Consider the following 20281-nt stretch of genomic DNA (forward strand, 5'->3'; position numbering starts at 1 on the left):
TGTGTATCAAGAGTAAATATACACACTTGTGTGTATGTATCTATGAGGATGTATAAGAGTGTGTGTGTGGTGTGTTTGTGTTTGTGTGTTTGTGTCTTAAGTGAATGTGTATAAGAGTAAATATACCCACTTGTGTGTATGTATCTATGAGGATATATAAGTGTGTATGTGTGTGTGGTGTGTTTGTGAGTTTTTGTGTTTGTGTGTTTGTGTCTTAAGTGAATGTGTATAAGAGTAAATATATACACTTGTGTGTATGTGTATGAGGATGTATAAGTGTGTGTGTGTGCTGTGTTTGTGTTTGTGAGTTTTTGTGTTTGTGTGTTTGTGTCTTAAGTGAATGTGTATGAGTAAATATACCCACTTGTGTGTATGTATCTATGAGGATGTATAAGTGTGTATGTGTGTGTGGTGTGTTTGTGAGTTTTTGTGTTTGTGTGTTTGTGTCTTAAGTGAATGTGTATAAGAGTAAATATACACACTTGTGTGTATGTGTCTATGAGAATGTGTGAGTGTGTTTGTGTGTGTCTGGTGTGTTTGTGTTTGTGAGTTTTTGTGTGTTTGTATCTTAAGTAAATGTGTATAAGGAGTAAATATACACACATGTGTGTATGTGTCTTATGTGAATGTGTGTGTTTGTGTATGAATTTTTGCGTGTTTTTCTGAGTGAATGTGTAAAGGGAATGTGTATAGAGAATAAATATACACATTTGTATATGTATCTATGAGAATGTATAAGTGTGTGTGTTTATGCGTCTGGTATGTTTGTGTTTGTGTGTCTGGTGTGTTTGTGTTTGTGAGTTTTTGTGTGTTTGTGTTTGTGAGTTTTTGTGTGTTTGTCTTAAGTGAATGTGTATCAAGAGTAAACATACATACTTGTGTGTATATATGAGAATGTTTGTGAGTGTGCGTGAGTTTTTGTGTGTTTTTCCAAGGGAATGTATAAAGGGAATAAATATACCCACTTGTATGTATGTATCTATGAGAATGTGTGAGTGCGTTTGTATGTGTCTGGTGTGTTTGTGTTTGTGAGTTTTTGTGTGTTTGTGTCTTAAGTGAATGTGTATCAAGAGTAAATATACCCACTTGTGTGTATGTATCTATGAGAATGTATAAGTGTGTGTGTGTGTGTGTGGTGTGTTTGTGTTTGTGAGTTTTTGTGTTTGTGTGTTTGTGTCTTAAGTGAATGTGTATAAGAGTAAATATACACACTTGAGTGTATGTGTCTGAGAATGTGTGAGTGCGTTTGTGTGTGTCTGGTGTTTTTGTGTTTGTGAGTTTTTGTGTGTTTGTATCTTAAGTGAATGTTTATAAGGAGTAAATATACACACATGTGTGTATGTGTCTTATGTGAATGTGTGTGTTTGTGTATGAATTTTTGCGTGTTTTTCTGAGTGAATGTGTAAAGGGAATGTGTATAGAGAATAAATATACACATTTGTATATGTATCTATGAGAATGTATAAGAGTGTGTGTTTGTGCGTCTGGTATGTTTGTGTTTGTGTGTCTGGTGTGTTTGTGAGTTTTTGTGTGTTTGTGTTTGTGAGTTTTTGTGTGTTTGTCTTAAGTGAATGTGTATCAAGAGTAAACATACACACTTGTGTGTATATATGAGAATGTGAGTGTGTGTGAGTTTTTGTGTGTTTTTCTAAGGGAATGTATAAAGGGAATAAATATACCCACTTGTATGTATGTATCTATGAGAATGTGTGAGTGCGTTTGTATGTGTCTGGTGTGTTTGTGTTTGTGAGTTTTTGTGTGTTTGTGTCTTAAGTGAATGTGTATCAAGAGTAAATATACCCACTTGTGTGTATGTATCTATGAAAATGTATAAGTGTGTGTTTGTGTGTGTGGTGTGTTTGTGTTTGTGAGTTTTTGTGTTTGTGTGTTTGTGTCTTAAGTGAATGTGTATAAGAGTAAATATACACACTTGTGTGTATGTGTCTATGAGAATGTGTGAGTGCATTTGTGTGTGTCTGGTGTGTTTGTGTTTGTGAGGTTTTGTGTGTTTGTATCTTAAGTGAATGTGTCTAAGGAGTAAATATACACACGTGTGTGTACGTGTCTTATGTGAATGTGTGTCTTTGTGTATGAATTTTTACGTGTTTTTCTGAGTGAATGTGTAAAGGGAATGTGTATAGAGAATAAATATACACATTTGTATATGTATCTATGAGAATGTATGTGTGTGTGTGTCTGGTGTGTTTGTGTTTGTGAGTTTTTGTGTGTTTGTGTCTTAAGTGAATTGTATAAGGAGTAAATATACACACTTGTGTGTATATATGAGAATGTTTGTGAGTGTGTGTGAGTTTTTGTGTGTTTTTCTAAGGGAATGTGTAAACGGAATAAATATACCCACTTGTGTGTATATATCTATGAGAATGTATAAGTGTGTGGTGTGTTTGTGAGTTTTTGTGTGTTTGTGTCTTAAGTGAATGTGTATCAAGAGTAAACATACACACTTGTATGTATCTTTGACAGTGTGTGTGAGTGTGTTTGTGTATGAGTTTTTGTGTGTTTTTATCTTAAGTGAATGTGTATAAAGAGTAAAGATACACACATTGTGTATGTGTCTTATGTGAATGTGTGTGTGTATGAGTTTTTGTGTGCTTTTCTGAGTGAATGTGTAAAGGGAATGTGTATAGAGAATAAATCTACACATTTGTATATGTATCTATGAGAAATTTATAAGTGTGTGTGTGTGTCTGGTGTGTTTGTGTTTGTGAGTTTTTGTGTGTTTGTATCTTAAGTGAATGTGTATAAGAAGTAAATATACACACTTGTGTGTATCTTTGAGAATGTGTGTGTTTGTGTATGAATTTTTGTGTGTTTTTCTGAGTGAATGTGTAAAGGGAATGTGTATAGAGAATAAATATACACACTTGTGTGTATGTATCTATGAGAATGTATAAGGGTGGATGTGTTTGTGTGTCTGGTGTGTTTGTGAGTTTTTGTGTGTTTGTGTCTCAAGTGAATGTATATGAAGTGTAACTATACACACTTGTGTGTATATATGAGAATATATGTGAGTGCATATGTGTGAGTTTTTGTGTGTTTTTCTAAGGGAATGTGTATAGGGAATAAATATACCCACTTGTGTGTATGTATCTATGAGAATGTATAAGTGTGTGTGTGTCTGGTGTATTTGTGAATTTTTTGTGTGTTTGTGTCTTAAGTGAATGTGTATAAGAGTAAATATACACACTTGTGTGTATCTTTGACAGTGTGTGTAAGTATGTTTGTGTATGAGTTTTTGTGTGTTTTTCTGAGGGAATATGTATAGGGAATAAATATACACACTTGTGTGCATGTATCTATGAGAATGTATGTTTGTGTGTGTCTGGTGTGTTTGTGTTTGAGTTTTTGTGTGTTTGTGTCTTAAGTGAATGTATAAGAGTAAATATACACACTGAGAATGTATGTGAATGTGTGTGTATGAGTTTTTGTGTGTTTTTCTGAGGGAATGTGTAAAGGGAATGTGTATAGGGAATAAATACATTCACATGTGTATATGTGTCTTATGCGAATGTTGTGTGTGTGGTATATTTGTGTTTGTGTTTTGTGTGTTTCTGTCTTAGGTGAATGTGTAAAGGGGATGTGTATGGGGAATAAATAACACATTTGTCTATGTGCATCTATAAGAATGTGTGTGTGTGTGTTTTTGTGTGGTTTTCTCAGTAAATGTATAAAGGGAATGTGTATAGGGAATAAATATACACTCTTGTATGTATGTATCTGAGAATGTGTGTATGAGTGTGTGTTTGGTGTGTTTGTGTATGTGTATGAGTTTTTATGAGTGTGTATGGTTATGTTTGTATCTAAGTGAATGTGTAAAGGGAATGTGCATAAGGAATAAATATACATACGTGTGTGTATGTGTCTTTGAGAATGTGAGTGTGTCTTGTTTTGTATGTGTGTATGTCTGGTGCGTTTGAGTGTGTATGTGTCTTAAGTGAGTGTGTAGAGAATGTGTATAGAGAATAAATATACACGGGTGTGTGTCTGTGAGAATGTGTGTGTTTTATGTGGAGGGGTGTCTGGTGTATTTGTGTGGGTGTAAGTTTGTGTGTGTCTGGTAGGTTTGTGTATGTTGTGTGTGTGAGTTTGTGTAGTGTTTCTGTATGTGTGTCGTTTGTGTGGATGTTTGTGTGTGTCTGGTGTGTTTGTGAGTCATTTGTGTATGTTGTGTGTGGTATGTTTGGGTGAATTTGTATGTTTTTGTGTGTCTGATATATTTGTATATATGAGTTTGTGTAGTGTTTCTGTGTGTTTATGTAATTTGTGTGTGTCTGGTGTGTTTGTGTGGTTTTTGGTATGATGTTTGTATAGTATTTCTGTGTGTGGTATGTTTGTGTAGTATTTGTGTGTGGGTGAATTTGTGTTTTTGTGTGTTTGTGTAGTATTTCTGTGAATTTGTGTTTGTGTAACTTGTATGTGTGGTGTGTTTATGTATGAATTTGTGTGTGGTGTGTTTGTGTGTGGGGGTGGTGTGTTTGTGTGTGTATGTCTGGTGTGTTTGTGTAGGTGTGTTTGTGGGTGGTGTGTGTGATAAGTGTGATGTTTGTGGGTATGTTTGTGTATATGTGAGTTTATGTAGTGTTTGTGTGTATAGAATTTGTGTGTTCTTGTATATGTAATTTTTGTGTGGTGTTTGTGTATTTTTTGGTGTGTTTGTGTGTGTGAGTTTGTGAGTGTATTGTGTAATTTTTGTGTGGTGTTTTCTGTGTGTGTGTGAGTTTATGAGTGTGTGTGTGTGTTTGTGAGTGTGTGTGTGTGTGTGTGTTGTTCCTTATTCTTTAAGGGAAACAAAGGAAACATTTGATTTTGGCAACACAAACTTCCTAACAAGCTGTAAAGTCTCCTACAAAGGAGGTGTGGGGGTAGCCAGATGCCCTGGAGGCAGAAGGGCCTGAGTTCAAATCCAGACTCTTCACACTTCTGCAGCTGTGTGATCCTGGGCAAGGCACTTAATCCCAATTGCCTCTCAAGAGGGAAGAACAATTTAAAAGAAGGGCTGGTTGGTGTTAGGTTTGGGCTCAGGAAGACCTCAGGGTTCCTGGATAAGTCACTAAAGTCTCCACCTGTTTCCTCAACTATAAAATGAGTATATTAAAAATTCCCAATGTCCCAGGATTGCAGTGAGGGCTGACCAAGCTAAAGGCTGTGAAGGGCTATACCTCTGCGTACACGTTCCCCTCTTGCTGTACAGGCCTCCCCAAAGCCTCCCATTTGTTACCAGAACTTGGAAAAGCTGGCTTGGGCTGTTGTGGACGGGCCCTGGTCAGGTGTGCTTTCTACGTCAATGTGTGTTGTCCTCTGTGTCTCCCAGCTCTTGGGCCCTCTTCCTTCCTTCCCGCAATTTTATTTTTCCATGCAAAGAGTTTTCAACATTAACCTTTGCAAAATCTTGTGTTCCAAATTTGCATTCCCTCCCTCCCTCCCCATGACAGCGGTGATCCGATACAGGTTAACATGACTTATAACAGCAAACGCCACCAAAATTGGTTGTTCGGAGTCCGTTGTACTCCCGCTAAGCTTCTAGAGGCCTAAAATCCCATACCAAAAAGCCACAAAGATTGTCACCATAATTCTGAGCTTTACTAATAATACCCGTGGTTGTTAACTTGACCACAGAGGAGGAAAAAAGGAACACAAAAAGCACCGGATGCTCCAGGATGGCAGAGGAAGAAAAGCGGTGACCCCTCTTTTGAAGGGCGGATTCCGATTTTCCCAAGTTGCCTGCAGGGTTGTCCAGTATTCAATCACCAGCTTAGCTCTTTCACAGCCCATAGGCCCAGAAATTGGCAACAGAAACACCTGGTGGGTCATGGGCTGTGCTCCCCAGATGTCGTCCCCTCAAGGACTTTGAGTAATCATTCACAGAAGCAGACAAGAGAGGGTCTGGTCTGCCTGCTCTCCATCCTTCCCCATCCACCCATGAAATATCTAACAGAATGTTTACAAATATAAAAGACTACTTCTCAAAACCATTTAGGACAGGGTCTGACACCCAGTCGGTCCTGTGGAGGTGCTTATTCCCTTCCCCCATCCTCAGAAGGATGGCTTGCTGACAGACCTGGTTGTCCAGGGCCCTCAGCCACCTCTCCATTTCCTGTCTAACCCACCGGCCTCCAGTGCTTAGCACAGTGCCTGGCTCACAGTAGGGGGTTAGGCAGTGTTTCTTGCCTTCTCTTGAGCTGCTCCCACAGTGGGGGAGTGGGGTTCCCCCCAGTCCCTTTCACGTAACTGAATTTTCTCTTTTCTTCTGTGAGCTGCTTTGCTTGCCTTGCCCAGGCATCTCAAAAGCAATGTGACCTGCCGGCACCCAGAAGACTCTTGGAGGAAACAGCAGAGACCGGATTCGTCAGTGTGGCTGTGTGCTTCTGTTTTCATTGTTGTTTTTTCCATGGCCTTTTAGAAGCTGTCACATCTGGCTCTTTTCCCTTTCAAGTGAAAGCTCTGTGGTTGCCTCTTTCTTGTCTGTTCCCACTGTCTAGGAGCTGGGTCAAACCATCTCCTAAGTCACCACAGTTTACTTTTGGTTCACCTTTTCCCCTTCTTACCCCCTCATCCCTGGACCGCCAGGTTTTCCCCTCTTGACTGCCAGAAATGGTCTTCAGGTGGCTGTTACAGCTGTTTGGTTTCCATAATTAAGGGACTAGGTTGCAGGGGGAAAGCTGATGCGACCGTTTAATCGGTCAGTGGACGAGCATCTCTGCAACCTTTCCCGTGGGCCACGCTCTAGCGTCGTCAAAGAAACAGACCGAGCCAAAGCAGTCTGGGGCAGAGTTGGTGAGAACCTGGTTAGCCTTCGTGCTGACGGAAGCCTTTGACCTGAGCTTGGAAGGAAGCTAAGGCTTCCAAGAGGCCGTGAGGGGCGGCGGGTACTTTGCAAAGGAAAGGAAGCAGAAGGCAGTCTGGAAAGAGAGGAGGAGGAGGGAGCCAGACTGAGGGGTCAGAATTGTTAGGCCGGGGAGTTTGGATTTGATTCTCAAACCCAGTAGACTTTATCGAATAGGAGCATATGACGCGGGTTGTTAGCACTTTGAAAATGCTCCGAACAAAGCCGTCATCCTATTGGTATTTATTAAGCACTTAACTGCATAGCAGGCCCTGTGGCAAATGCTGGGAGTGTGAGAAACCACATCTAGTTCCCCTCGAAGGAGCTCACAGTAAGAAGGGGGAGCCAACAAGCAGACAGCTAGGTACAAACTAGAAATATTGGAGAGAATCAGCAGAGGCAGACAACTAATATTAAGAGTGAGTGGGAACGACTCCCTGTAGAAGATGGGATTTTGAGTTGGAACTTGAAGGAAGCCAGGGAAGGCCGGAGGAGGAGATGAGGGAGACCATTCCAGCCAGTGAAGATGCCTGCAGTCAGGGGGTAGATGGATGTGTTTAAGGAACAGCCAGAGACCCACATCATTAGATTGAAGAGTACTTGTTTATGGGAAACAGTAGGAAGGGGCCACGTTGGGAGAAAGCCTGAGAATTTTATATTTGGCCCCAGAGGCAAGAGATAGCACGCACAGAAGGCTCATTCACCCTGCCCTTTTGAACTCGGGGCTTGAGAAAATGAAAGACGTTTTCTAGACATGAGACTGAAACTACCCGTCCAGTGGCTTTGCCAAGTATGACGGCCTTCTCTTATTCATCTACAATCTAGCCTTATATAACTATTGCCATCTTTCTTTTTTCTCTCCTCAGTTCAGCCACATGACGTTGGCCTAGTGGCTTCAGTAGTCACCTGTGAGATGGGGACTAGGAATCGGGTCATCCTGGGGTCCTGGAGCTCCTTTCACTGCCTCAGTTTCATCACTTCAAACAGGAATTTGCCGTATGCTTGGATGTGTTTCTCATTCCATGATTCTTCTTCCAGGGTGTTGACTTTCACCCAAAATCTCTAGGTGAAAGGTGGTGGAGGGTGAGGGAGTCCTTCATACACAATCTCTTAGGCAGGGCTCTGGTCTCCCCACAGGACTTAAATTTGTCCCCATTTCTGAGTATGCAGAACTGATTTTAGTCGTTCCTTCCCTCTTGGAACCATCTGAGAGGACGTTTTGCTGGACGCTTCACGTGGAATATGATCATGTCCCTCTGCTTGTCCCTATAGTGGAGAGGATCGAGGGCTCAGATGACCAGCCTCAGTGGAGTTGCTTGGTAACGGCCCCATGTCAACATGATGGGAGGAGGTGTCCCCAGTGAAGTCGGACCCCAGGTATCCACACCGGGGGCCAGGCTGCTGTTTCACATTCACATCCCTAACTCGGATACAGGTATAAGCAGCCTGTTCGTCAGATGTGCAGAGGATACCCAGCTTAGAATGGTGGAGGTGGCGTCGGCACAGGGAAAGACCCTGGCAGTGTGGTACGGCAGTGTTAAACTCATAAAGGAAGAGGGGGTCACTGCTTCATCTCTACTGAAGGAGCCCTGCCACCCACAGATGATTGACTTCGTTTTTAAATGTAATGTTGTCTGTGTTTTGTTGATTTATTTTGTTAACATCTTTCCATACCTCGCTTTGGAGTGTCGTGGGCCTGTGTGCCGCCTGTGTTTGACACCTGTGGGCTAGAGAATTGAGCTGAATCTAATAAAAAGATCTGAGAGTTTTAGTAGAAATGCCCAAACGAGGTCACATGACCTTGGCTTGCATTAGGAGAACCAGAAAGTAGTCGTCCTGCCATGCTCCGCACTCATCCCAGCTGGGCTTGAATGTTGGATTCGGCTGGAGGTGCCATAGACGGAAGCCAGCATAACCAGGGGAGGGCAGCCACATCGAGGGAAGTGGGATTGTCTAGTCTGGAGAAGAGAAGACTCAGGAGTGGCATGGGGACTGAAGTGAAGTGTGTAGAAGAGGAGCTGGGCAGGAACCAGGGGTGGGTGCAAGGGGCTGCTTTTGAGGCACTTGGCCTGCTTGTAGTAATGAAGATTTCCTTTGGTGAATGTGGCCTACATGGCCACACAGACCCCTTCCAACTTTCAAATGCTGGGATTTTGTGACGATCGCCCGGGCACGAGGTTCGAGAAATCAAGAGACGAGTCTACAGCTTAACCCTTCCCCTTGATTGTTATCGGGGGCTTCGGCCTGGAAAGAGTCTTTGGGGCCACTGTTTCAGACTCTTATTTCCCTGGGGCTTGGATTGGAAAAGCTTTTGAGACTGGAAGTGCCCCGAGGGGTTTAAAGCCTTCACATTCAAGTTGGGGCCCTGACGAAGAGCCCTGCAGTGATCCCTGAAGAGGGACCCGACGATGGCAGATGAAACGGGCAGCCCCAAACCTGAGCACTTTATCCCTGTTTCTCCAATCACCCAAGCATTGATTTTAACCATTTGCCAATACGCAATCCCTTCTCTTAGGAGGTGTGGGACAAGGATGATGATATTAGGTCAAAGAGTCTCTTTAGGGTTCTGCTCTGCGGCAGTTTGCCTCAGCTACATCTTTACAGTTCTGCTCTGTGGCAGTTTGCTCCAGCCACATCTTAATAAATCGTGTTAAACAAAAACAGTCAATTATCCGAGTCTCTGAATAAAGTTCAGTCAAGAGCCTCAAGGATGTCAGATTTGGTGGTGATGGGAAACCAGCTAAAACCTTCCCTTTCACATTTGAGTGTGGTTTTTAATTGTTTTTGTTGTTGTTGTTGTTTGGGAGCAACTGGGGTTAAGTGGCTAGGCCAGATTCCCACAACTGGTGAAAGTATCCGAGGTTACTTTTGAACTTGGGTCCTTCCGAGTAGAGGGCCAGTGCTCTAGCTCCTGTGCCACCCAACTGTTCCCCTCCAGCATGCTTCTGGCTTTGGGGGTTTTGGCTTGTGTTTCATCCTCCCTCTGCTCCTACGAAAGGATCGGCTTGAGGCCGGTAGCTAGGGAAGCCCCCGCTCCTGGCAGAGTGACAGGGAGGAGTCCTCTGAGGGTATAGACTGGTGCCCTCTTAGAGTGGGGTTGCCCTGGGGATGAAATCAGTTGGCTGGTGACCTTGAAATGGCCACCATCTATACCCGTTTGTTGGTCAATGGCTTCATTTAGTCAGTGTCAGCCTGCTTTTTTCAGTCAGCCAGGTGTTTTCAGCACAGCCTGTCATGCAAATGATCTAATTATACACACAAGCACCTAAGAGAGGAATGAAGCAGTGCCAGGTGACAGGACAGTGTCAGGAAGGCTTCCTGAAGAAGATGGCATCTGACTTGTCTCAGAAGATGGGGAGGAATCCAGTGGACTGAGGGAGGTTGGTTGAGGCAATGGAGTAAGGGAGCAGAAGCTGGGTTTGAGGGGCAGAGCACAGAGCTGTGAGAGAGGAGACTAAATGTAACAACAGCAGATTTCTGAGGGTCTCGAGCCTGGCGGTGCCAGTGAGGGGCGTGGGTGGCCAGGTGTCTGCCTAAGAAACATCCCTGGGGTGACAATGTGGAGCGGGGAGAGTGTAGAGGAAGAGAGATCTATAAGGTGGAGAGTGTGTCCACTTCCCTCTCTCTACCTCCCACAGGCAGGCTGAGGAGGAACCCAGAAGAGAGACCGTACATGACTCTGTCTCTTCAGTGGGTAAGTGATGGGAAAGTCTGATGGTGACACTTTCCTGTTTTGGGGTACCCCTCATCTCCCCCTTTCGAGTTATACACATTCACCTAGAGTCTCAGAAATCACTTAGTTGTAGAACGGGGACCCTGCCAATGTTGGCTGTTGGCTGCCAAAAAGATAGACTGTTAACCAAGCACTCTAGTGGGGCACAGGCCTACCAGCATCTCCAAGGAAGCCGTTTGGGGGAGGGAGGGGAGAGGCGGCCACTCTGGTGGCCTGTGCCAGGAGGTTTTCCACTCGAGCCTCCCGATCGGAAGCTGATTACAGGCAGTAAACAGTGGCCTCTGACGCCAAGGCAAGAACGGGTTGTTGCAGTGACACTGAGTGTCGGGGATGGATTTGAAAAGACGGAGGGGAAAGGTATTTGAAAACCAGGTGGTCAGGCAACCCTTGGTGGTGGTGGGGGGGGGCTCTCCACATGGAGCCGGCAGAGGAGGGCTGCGTCCCCTCCATCCCCCGTGGGTTTCTCACGCAATGACCAGTTTGTGACAATCTGTTGACCTGAAGTCACAGAAATGCAGCATGACCTCTCCTCTCCCTACCTTTTTTTCACTCTTGCAGAATGTTCTGATGACGGGGACAGGGGGTCAGAGAGCATATTAGTAACATCTTTACCACTCCAACCAGGGCCACAAATAATACAGGTAAGAGACTCAGTAGCATCCCATCTCGTTAGCTACGTACACCTACAGATCCCTGGTAGATAGATATTGGCCTGACCTTGGTGACCTTCCAGGATGCCCAGGGCTAAAAGGGCACCCAGGGGAGCTGGTCCCCATCCACATGGAGAAACAATTCCCAGGCTGCTGTGTTCTCAGCTCTTCCAACAGGTCAGCCTGTGGGTTTAAAGAACAGCTGGCACAGTGTGAGGAAGAGCTGAGCAAGGACGGAATGAGCCGTCCTTGAAAGTAGGGGCTTCCTCCTTCCTGGAGATTTCCAAACAGGTTGTCAACAGGCCGCCCCTCCCCCAGCATTCCTGCTCCTGAGGATGAGTCTTTCCCGTTTGGAGAGCTGAGGATTCTCTGAATTCTAGAATAGAGTCATACACAGAAGTCCGAGTTCTACGACCAACAGACTTTCCCTCGATTGAAGCTTCTTCCTCTCATGTTCCTTCCAACTGTCCTACGACCAACAGACTTTCCCTCGATTGAAGCTTCTTCCTCTCATGTTCCTTCCAACTGTCCCTCACTGAGACCTAGTTCCTCTTGGTGTGGATGCTGAATAGTTATCCTACTACTAACAATAGTGTGCATTGATAGCCTACTGTGTGCCAAACATTGTGCTAAGGACTTTACATATTTGAGGCTCACAACTTTGGGAGGTGGGAGCTATTGTTATCTCCATTTGACAGTTGGGGAACCTGAGACAGAAGTGAAGTGACTTAACTAAGGTCTCATGGGGCCCTGACCGCAGGCTCGGTGGCACACCCTTACTGTGCCCCACCACCTCACACCCCTGACCACACTGCAGGCCAACTGGCACAGGAGGGACGCTTGGAATCCTTTTGTCTCCATCGCTGCTTCCAGAGCTCTCCCTTCACTACCATCATTCAGCAGCTTCTCCTTTAAGTCCAAATTTATACCCACTTCTGATGACTCAGTCTTCTCCAACTCAATTCCTACCCTTTCACCATACATAAGGACAGCCCCTCAAATACTCCCATGACCTTCTCTACCTTAGCTCTCGTCAGCCACAGATGTTCCACTTCCATGTTCATAAATTCTGAAGTCCCCTTCTCTGATCATTATCTTCTCTCATTCTGTCTCTTCCTAACCTGTGCTGGGTCCTCACTGTGACCTCTAGTCCCTCCAAACCTCAGTTTATTACCCAATCCGTGCCATATGGTGAATCATCAACCAACCACACTAGCCTCCACTCCTGACCTCTTAGCACCTTAGACCTAGAAGACTTATCAGGAGATAGACTTAATGAATTAGTCTGTAGCCTAAACCAAGACTTGCAGAGAGAGAAAGGCTTAACGCTTTAGAGTGCTAGAGAGGAAAAACAAATCCCAAAGACTTGGAGACATGGAGCCCTACATATAGAGACCTGAAGCCACACTGACAGTGTCTCCATGTCTTTGGGATGTCTTATCTCCAGCCGTAAACCAAGAGTTCAAGACTTGGCAGATGAGAGTATGCCCCAAGAGACCCATAGGAAGAGAGGCCTCTAGAGATACAGAGCTCTAGAGAGGTAGAGACCTAGAAAGAGACACCAAAGAACCTGAGACCTCAAGGGTCACATTTTGTGGCCTAGTCATAGTTTTTACATCTCGATACTTACTCTGACTTTTGCTCTCTTTATCGCCAGTGCTTTTCACTGTGCCAAGAACATGGGAGGTACTTAATTGATGCTCGTGGACTGACTGACTGACCAACTACATTCTCTCCCTCTACCACCAGCTTCTTTTGAGGTTTATTCAATCCCAATGATCACTCACTTAAGATTCTGCTATCCCCCACTACCTATGACTTGTTCTTCCACACATGCCCCTTCCCTGTCATCTACACTCTAAGATGGTCACAACCTTGCTCCTTCCATCACTTCCACGATCGAGAATTCTGACGTCAGTTTATCTGCTCAAAAGCTTTTATCATTCCATCTTCCCCTCTTCCTTGCAACCCATCCTTTTGTTCTTTTCCCTCACTTTGATCACTGGTCCCCCCACGCCCTTGGTTCCAGTCCAGGCCAACACTTTCTTCCTTTTTTTCCCTATCCCGAGCCTTTGATGAAGGAGCGCCCAACCTTACGCTGCCATTTTCTCGAGTCCCATGTCCCCTTATTGGGTCACAGATCTTGTCCCAGCAGATCTTAGTCTTGAGTCATTCACACTCTGCTGCCTTTGCTCCTACTCACGCTGTGTAAAGGAAGCTAGACAAATTCACAAAACTCTGCTGAGTCTATGACAGATTTCTGTGATATAATCTCAACTAGGCCCTCCCTACAGCAAGGTAATCCTTTCCTACCTCCCTCATCAGCTCCTACTTTGCACAGAGGCTCTTCCCAACTTCTAAATCGCTCTTCAGAGCTCCCATGATTCTTCTGCCCTTGCTCTTGACTCCTTTATTTCACTGGAAAGATTGAGCCCATTGTTTTTGCCTTGAACTCCCTCTTCCTTCTTCATCTGCCATCACTGAGATGCCTTCCTACATCCCTGTCTCCCATGAAGAGGAGGTGGCCCTTCTTCTTGCCAAGGCATCCCCCCTGCAATGCATCTTCGATCTTCGCTTCTCTAGCAGATTGTCCCCTCCATCATCCCCACTTTCTCACTTCACTTCAAACCCTCCCTGTCTTCTGGCTGTTCCCCAGCTGCCTACAAATGTGCCTTGATCTCCTTGATCCTTAAAAAACTTAGACTTGAGCCTTCCAGCCGGGAAGGCTCTTGCACTCTCCTGCTCTCGGCTTCTTGCCTCCTCGTTTCCCCGATTCCATCTCTGCCCCCTCAAATGCCACTTTGTCTCACTTAACAAGAATCCATACTTTGGTAGCACTTTTGAGACTCATAAAAGCACAGTACAGACATGATTTCATTTGATTCTTAGAACAAGTCCCCAAGGTAAGCGCCGTTATCATCTCTATTCTCCAGAGGAGAAATTGCAGCCTTGTAGGTTGTGGGGACTTGCCCAGGAGCCCCAGCATCCCAGCATCTGAGGGGCCATTTGAACCTTGATCTTCAGGACTCCAGGTCTTGCCCATCGTCATCTTTGGGCTAGAACCGACTGGCCCCAGTAGCCGCTTCCTTGCCGTTTGCTGAGTGAAATGCATATACCCCCCTCCCCCATCTTATTAGCTGAGCTTAGAGAGAAGGCAGACGTTGGGGGGGTGGGGCCAGGACCTGGCACTTAGGAGGGAATGGGATGTTTTGTGAGAACGTGTTCCTCTTTTCCTTTGTTCTTATCTTATTTCTGTCCCTCTTTTCCTATAACCCCCTTCTCTCTCCCCTCCTCATTTTCTATGACCCCAGGTCTCCGATGTCATGGTGACTAGCTCTTCAGAAAACAACGAATCACACCTGTATCTGCCTGAGACCTTCCCTGAGTACCCACAGTCCCCTACCATCGAAATCCACCCTTCTGTGCCGAGCGTGACACCTGAGCAGGGAAGAACCTTGGGAATCCCTCTGTCGGGAGCTCAGGAAGAGGGTCTGTCGGAGTCGGTGAGTCCTCTGAGTGAGCGGGCTTCTGACAACTGCCCTGGGAAGTACGCGGACTTGTTTAGATCAGATGAAGTCCAGACAGAGGACTCTGTGGACTTGGAATTAGAACAACTCTACCTCACGCACCTGAGCCGCTTGAGAGCTGCGGAGGTGGCCGATGGGGATTCCAGGGGGGTCCATACAACTGACCATGACCAAGACCTCTACCTGAAGTGGATGGGTCCCGAGAGGGCATTGAACAGCTCGCTGGCCGAGGAGATCACCCTCCACTATGCGATGCAGAACGTGCACGGTGTGATGGAGTTCCTGGAAGATGCCAAAGAAGATGGCAGCAGCAGTGGCTGCGATGTTGAAGAGCTGGGGACCTCCTCTGGGGCCGAGGAGGACGATGACGATGATGATGACGACGATGATGACGACGACTTCGTGGAAGGAGACACACTGAAAGAATCCCCCCCTGGCATCGTCACTGGCATGTGGCTCGCAGGACAACATCCAGGTTTCATCTTGGTCAAGGATGGGCTGAGTCAAGATCTAGAAGAGGAGGAAGCGCAACAGGGGCCTAGTCATTCGTGGTCCCATTCCTGGGAAGCCCCTGAACAGGAACCAGTGGATACAGAGAACGAATGTGACCAGCTCGATACCATCAAGGCCGAAGGGCTATCTTCCCACTTCGAGGAAAGCAACAATCTCTCGCCCGACAACAACCCGGAACAGAAGCCTGCAGGCGCTGCCCAAGAGGGAGGCTCCGGGGAATTCCCAGGCCTGGCATTGCAGACAGCGGTCAGCCAGTCTCTGTGCGTGCTGGGTTTGTTGGTCTTCCTGCCTATTGTGTGGAATGCTTGTATGGCCTTTATGGGTTTGGCCTTTTATCTCTCTCTGACCTGGTTCTCTTAGGCGGCTAATGGTCTAGTAGGGGGAGAAACAATGTGAAGGCCCAGCAATAAGAATCACCGAAACTCCGTGTGGCTCCAGACTTCGGGAACCGTGCACCCTGTGGGAAGGTAGTAGAGGAAATGGGAAAAGGCAGGCAGATTCTCAGAGCTTTTAACCATCCAGGCCCCGTTTGGGCCCACATATGCAGATAGACACGGGCCCACTCAAATACACACATTCACATAGATCCAGCTGGATACCCGTACACGCACACGCACGCGCACGATACCCAGGTACGTGGTGATCGGGGCGAGGGCAGGGAAAAGCGGCTCCCTGCCACGGTCGGGAGGCCCCGGTTGGTCTCCTGCAATCCCCATGTTTCTTACTCAACAACTTCCAAGAACCACCGGGGCTTTTTGCAGTGACCGGGTAGAGTCCTCCCTAGAGTCTCCGTCTTCCCATTTCTGTGATGGTTTGGATGGCAGCTGAAAGGGCAAGTTAGACTTGGAAGTTTTTCCTTTTTCGTAGTCTTCCAGGTGCCCAGTTTGCACCCTCATTTGGGGCCGGTGGAGAAATCCCACTTACATTAGAGCTCACTCTTCTTGTCTCTGCCCTTTGGCAATGAGCACATGGACCAGGTCCCAGGCTTAAAGACCCTCGTGAGTGGTCACTTGGGACTGGCTCCACCAACTGTTTGCCAAGGTGAGTTAGAGGCTAATTAGAGCCAGTGCTCTGGCAGAGCCTGACCTTGACTTGAAGCATTTCCTCTACAATATTCCCAACTAATTGTCATCCATTCAGTGGATCGGGCCAGGTTTGGCCCTTTCCCATATGGATGGCCTCTGGAAAATAGCTATCTGCTCTTCCTTGAGCATCCAAGGGGTGTGTTTCCGCAAGCCTGGGACACCTAGGGGCAAAATCACAATTGTATTTTACCTGAAAGATTACCAACGGGAAACAGAGCAAATAGTGCCATGTGGGATAGTGAGGGGAAAGGACCCTGTCCTTAGTTTCCTCGCTGAGTCCCAGGGCTCCTTCTAAATGGGCCCAGGAAGAGCTGGGCCAACCAGTTGTCCAGTGGAAGGACAAGAAACCTCAACTGTCTCAATTCCATGAAAGCTGGCCAGAGGAACCTCAGCTTGAGATGAGCTCGACAACGGTCTTAAGGGATGAATCCTGGTTTACTTTTTTTCCCCCCCAGAAACAGGATGCTCTTTAGGCTCAGTTTGGGGGGGAGGTGACCAGGAAGCTAAGCGACATTGGAAATGCATTTCCTCTGTGCCTCAGAGGGTCCAGTGACAGAAGTGCTAGGGGGGACCCTCAGGCTTCAGGGTGAAAGAGCTAAACTGAGTTCAGGGATTTGGGGGTTGAAATGTGACGAACCACAGCAGACTGACTCCCAGCCTTCACGTGGTGTCCCTCCTTTGGGAACATGGTTTGGTTCTTCAAAACTGACAGGAAGTGTTAACTTTCTGCTAGGAGGGAATGAAAAGAAAGATGTAATCTTTTCTCCAAGCCCAGTCCACAGGCCCCCTGAGCAGGCGGCCCTGTCTTAGAGGGAGGGACCCCAACTCTTAAGTTCCTCCTGTGGGGCGATGGCCTCAGGATCTCCAATCTCCCTCTTGTTTTGATGGGAAGTCTAGGACTAAGTTGTAGGTTTCAGTTTTTTCCTCGGCCTCCCTCCTAAAATTTGTCTGTTTATTTGATGAGTATCCCTCAGTCAAGCCAGTACACTTACTAAATGCCTATTATATTCCAGACACTGTGCCAAAGGCAAGGGATACAAAGGCAAAAAAAAAAAAAAACCAAGCACCTCGAAGGGTGCCCAGTTTAGTGGGGGATGCTGCATACAAGCTAATGGGCAAACAGGCTCTGGCCAGGACAGCATGGGGGAGAGAGGAGAGGGCAGCCACTAAGATTAAGGAGACCTGGGAAGAGAAGCCAGGAGGAGATTGATGAAGGGGGGAGAAGCTTGCCTAGGAGGTCTACCTTGCTTCAGTGCCCAGAAGGGGGGTTAGAATGAGGGCAGCACCCCTCCTGCAGGGTCAGCTTTTCAAGGAGTAAGTATCAAAGATGTTCTCACCTCCACTTTCAGAAAGTTTACGTGTCCTCTCCTCTGTTGTGAGTTCTTACAGTCATGTTTGACTCCATGACCCCATTTAGGATGTTCTTGGCAGAGATACTGGAGGGGTTTGCCATTGCCTTCTCCAGCTCCTTTTACATATGAGGAAACTGAGGTAGACGGGGTTAAGTGACATGCCCAGGGTCACACAGCTAGGCAATGTCTGAGACAGATGAGTCCCCCTGCTTTCAGGCCCAGTGGTGCTCTAACCACTGCAGTGCCACCTTGTCATGTGAGAGATTGCATTCTAAACCTGCTGCTGCAAAGGATCCTAGAGGTAAGATGTGCCCACAGCCCCTCCTGGGCTTCCCTCCTCTTGCTTTTCAGCCTTCTAAAAACTAGCCCAGTTCTCCACTGCTGACCAAACCAAATAAAACTACAGATTCCTGCCCTGGAGGCGCCCCACAAGCTGCTTCCCACTGGCTTAGCCAGCCTGCTCTTAGGGTATTGCTCCTCTGCACTCTGTGCTTGAGCCAAATGTTTGTACTCTCCATTCCCTAGGGTTTATTCTGCTCTATCTTCCCACAGATCTGTCAAAGCCTAACTTTTCCGGCACGCATAGATCATAGTGACCCCTCCCTGGTTCAACTGAAAGCCCCTTAAGAACAGGACTTATCAGCCTGGTTTTTCATCTACACCATAGTACCATGTATACAGTAGTGGGTTAATAAGTATCAAACCGAAGATCCCTTGAGTGTTTAATATGCTCCACTCCCTTGTTCTCTGGAAGTGCATCCCAATCTCTCCATCCCTGTTTGTCCTTGGCTATCCCTCCGTGTCTCTGCATCTGTGTCCATGTCCCTATCTGTCTCCGTTTCCCTGTCTTTGTCTATTTCCCTCTCTGTTCCATCCATGTCTGTGTGTCTGTCTGAAGAGGGCTCTGGATAGGGAACCTAGAGATCTGGGGAGTTCATCAGGCTTTTGCAAGTGCTTCCTAGGAGTCTCAGACTCAGACCCTTCTGTGCCTGAGATGGATGTATTGCTTGCCTGCTACTATTTACCTCTGGCTTCAGAGTGGGGATGAGATCAGGAAATCAGGCCCTTGGCCCCGTGCGCCTCCTTCAGCATTTTGTGAACTAGATACAGGAAGAGTAGCACTCAATTGGTAGGTTCCTTTGGGTCCGTTTGGGTAAACTTCAGAGACCGGAAAATCTCCCACGCTGCCCGAGCCATGGAAAATAGAAGAGTCCCAGTCTCGAGAGCGCCCTGTCCTTCGGCTGCCTGTGCATCCTCAGCACTGTGACTGTGTGAAAATAAATTTTCAAATCTCAGCTCCTTAGTCATGGCTGTGTGTTAGTTTGTCCTCGCCGTTCCCTTCCCCCATCCCACTTATTTAGGAGGGCCAGGAATTGCCCCATCCCATTTTGGGGAATGGGCAGAAGCCAAGCCAAGGAGCCACCTAGAAACTGCCAGAAATCCTGAGAATGGATTCGGAGAATAACGTCGTTTTGCACAACTTCATACATATTTGACCCTCTGATCCCGTTGGAAGTTTTCTTGGCAAAGATCCCTTCTCCGGCTCGTGTGATAGATGGGGAAACTGAGGCAAACAAGGTTAAGTGACATATCCAGGGTCTCACAGGTAGGAAGTGTCAGAGACTGGACTTGAACTTGAGTAGATGAGTCTTTCTGGCCCCAAGCCCCCATGGCCCTCTATTACACTGTTGACTAGTCTTATCTACAGTACTGCTGACTAGCCTAGCTGCACTTTGACCAACCTTAAGAGCCAAACAAGGCAACAGACTGGGCAGGATTCCCTTAACAATGGAATATGTTCAGAACTCTTAATTTCTGAAATCCCTTCTTAATCTTCCTTTCCAACTTTGCCTTTTCCCTCCTCCTGGGCTTTCAAGTGTAGTCAGTGATGGGGCTTGAAGGCTAGGCCTTCTGATGCTTCAGAATCCACTAGGTCCCTTCCAGGCTGTGGTCCCCATGAAGTCCCTACTCACTTTCACAGTAACCATGGACTTAGATCATCAAGGACAAATCAAGGCCCATCACGGGATGGATTTTGGCTGGAAGAATGAAACCCCTGATGGAGAGGGGACTTGTCCAAGATCACACACTGAATTGCAAAGGGTCTCTAGGAAGAAGTAGATGTTAATTCAGTCAGGAAAGTAGAAAGTACACTTGCAATGAGCTCAGTGTGACCAACAGCAGCCCCACGATAGTATCCCTAGCAAATGGCAGGGACTTTCCAACTTTAGGCCTAATATAGGAGATAGGATATAAAGGAGCAGCAAAAGTGCGGGGCCGCTTTTGTGGGAGCCGCTGCCGTGGTGTGCTGGCGGCGTGCTGTGTGCTCCCCTCACTGCCTTCAGAGTGGAAATCTAAACTAGTCATTTGAAATCCTAGCCGTCAGAGTTAGCAGGAAGAGAGCCTACCTGCCCGATAAATGCCAGCTCAGATCAAAGCAAAGTGAGCAAAGGCTGATGGGAGCTGCAGAACTGCAGGGAGTCCCTCACCTCTCCATCACCAACATATGCTCCTCTTCGGTCAAGTGGAGGAGGCACCTCCCGAGCTGAGACCTGAAGGCACTTAAAGGATTCAGGAAAA

The 20281-nt window shown here is 46.5% G+C and overlaps 1 protein-coding gene across 1 annotated transcript in view; it reads left to right on the top strand.

Annotated features, from left to right (window-relative positions):
• Positions 1-19004, top strand: part of PPP1R3F (protein phosphatase 1 regulatory subunit 3F) — a 31763-nt gene extending 12759 nt beyond the window's left edge. Inside the window, exons 2-4 of the mRNA XM_051968033.1 lie at positions 10480-10535; positions 11133-11215; positions 14536-19004. Coding sequence (XP_051823993.1) covers positions 10480-10535; positions 11133-11215; positions 14536-15624 — 1228 coding nt within the window. The 3' untranslated portion in view covers positions 15625-19004. The remainder of the gene's footprint in view (positions 1-10479; positions 10536-11132; positions 11216-14535) is intronic.
• Positions 19005-20281: the final 1277 nt, after the last annotated feature.

The sequence above is a fragment of the Antechinus flavipes genome, chromosome X (genome assembly GCF_016432865.1).
Source record: "Antechinus flavipes isolate AdamAnt ecotype Samford, QLD, Australia chromosome X, AdamAnt_v2, whole genome shotgun sequence".
NCBI lineage: Eukaryota > Metazoa > Chordata > Mammalia > Dasyuromorphia > Dasyuridae > Antechinus > Antechinus flavipes.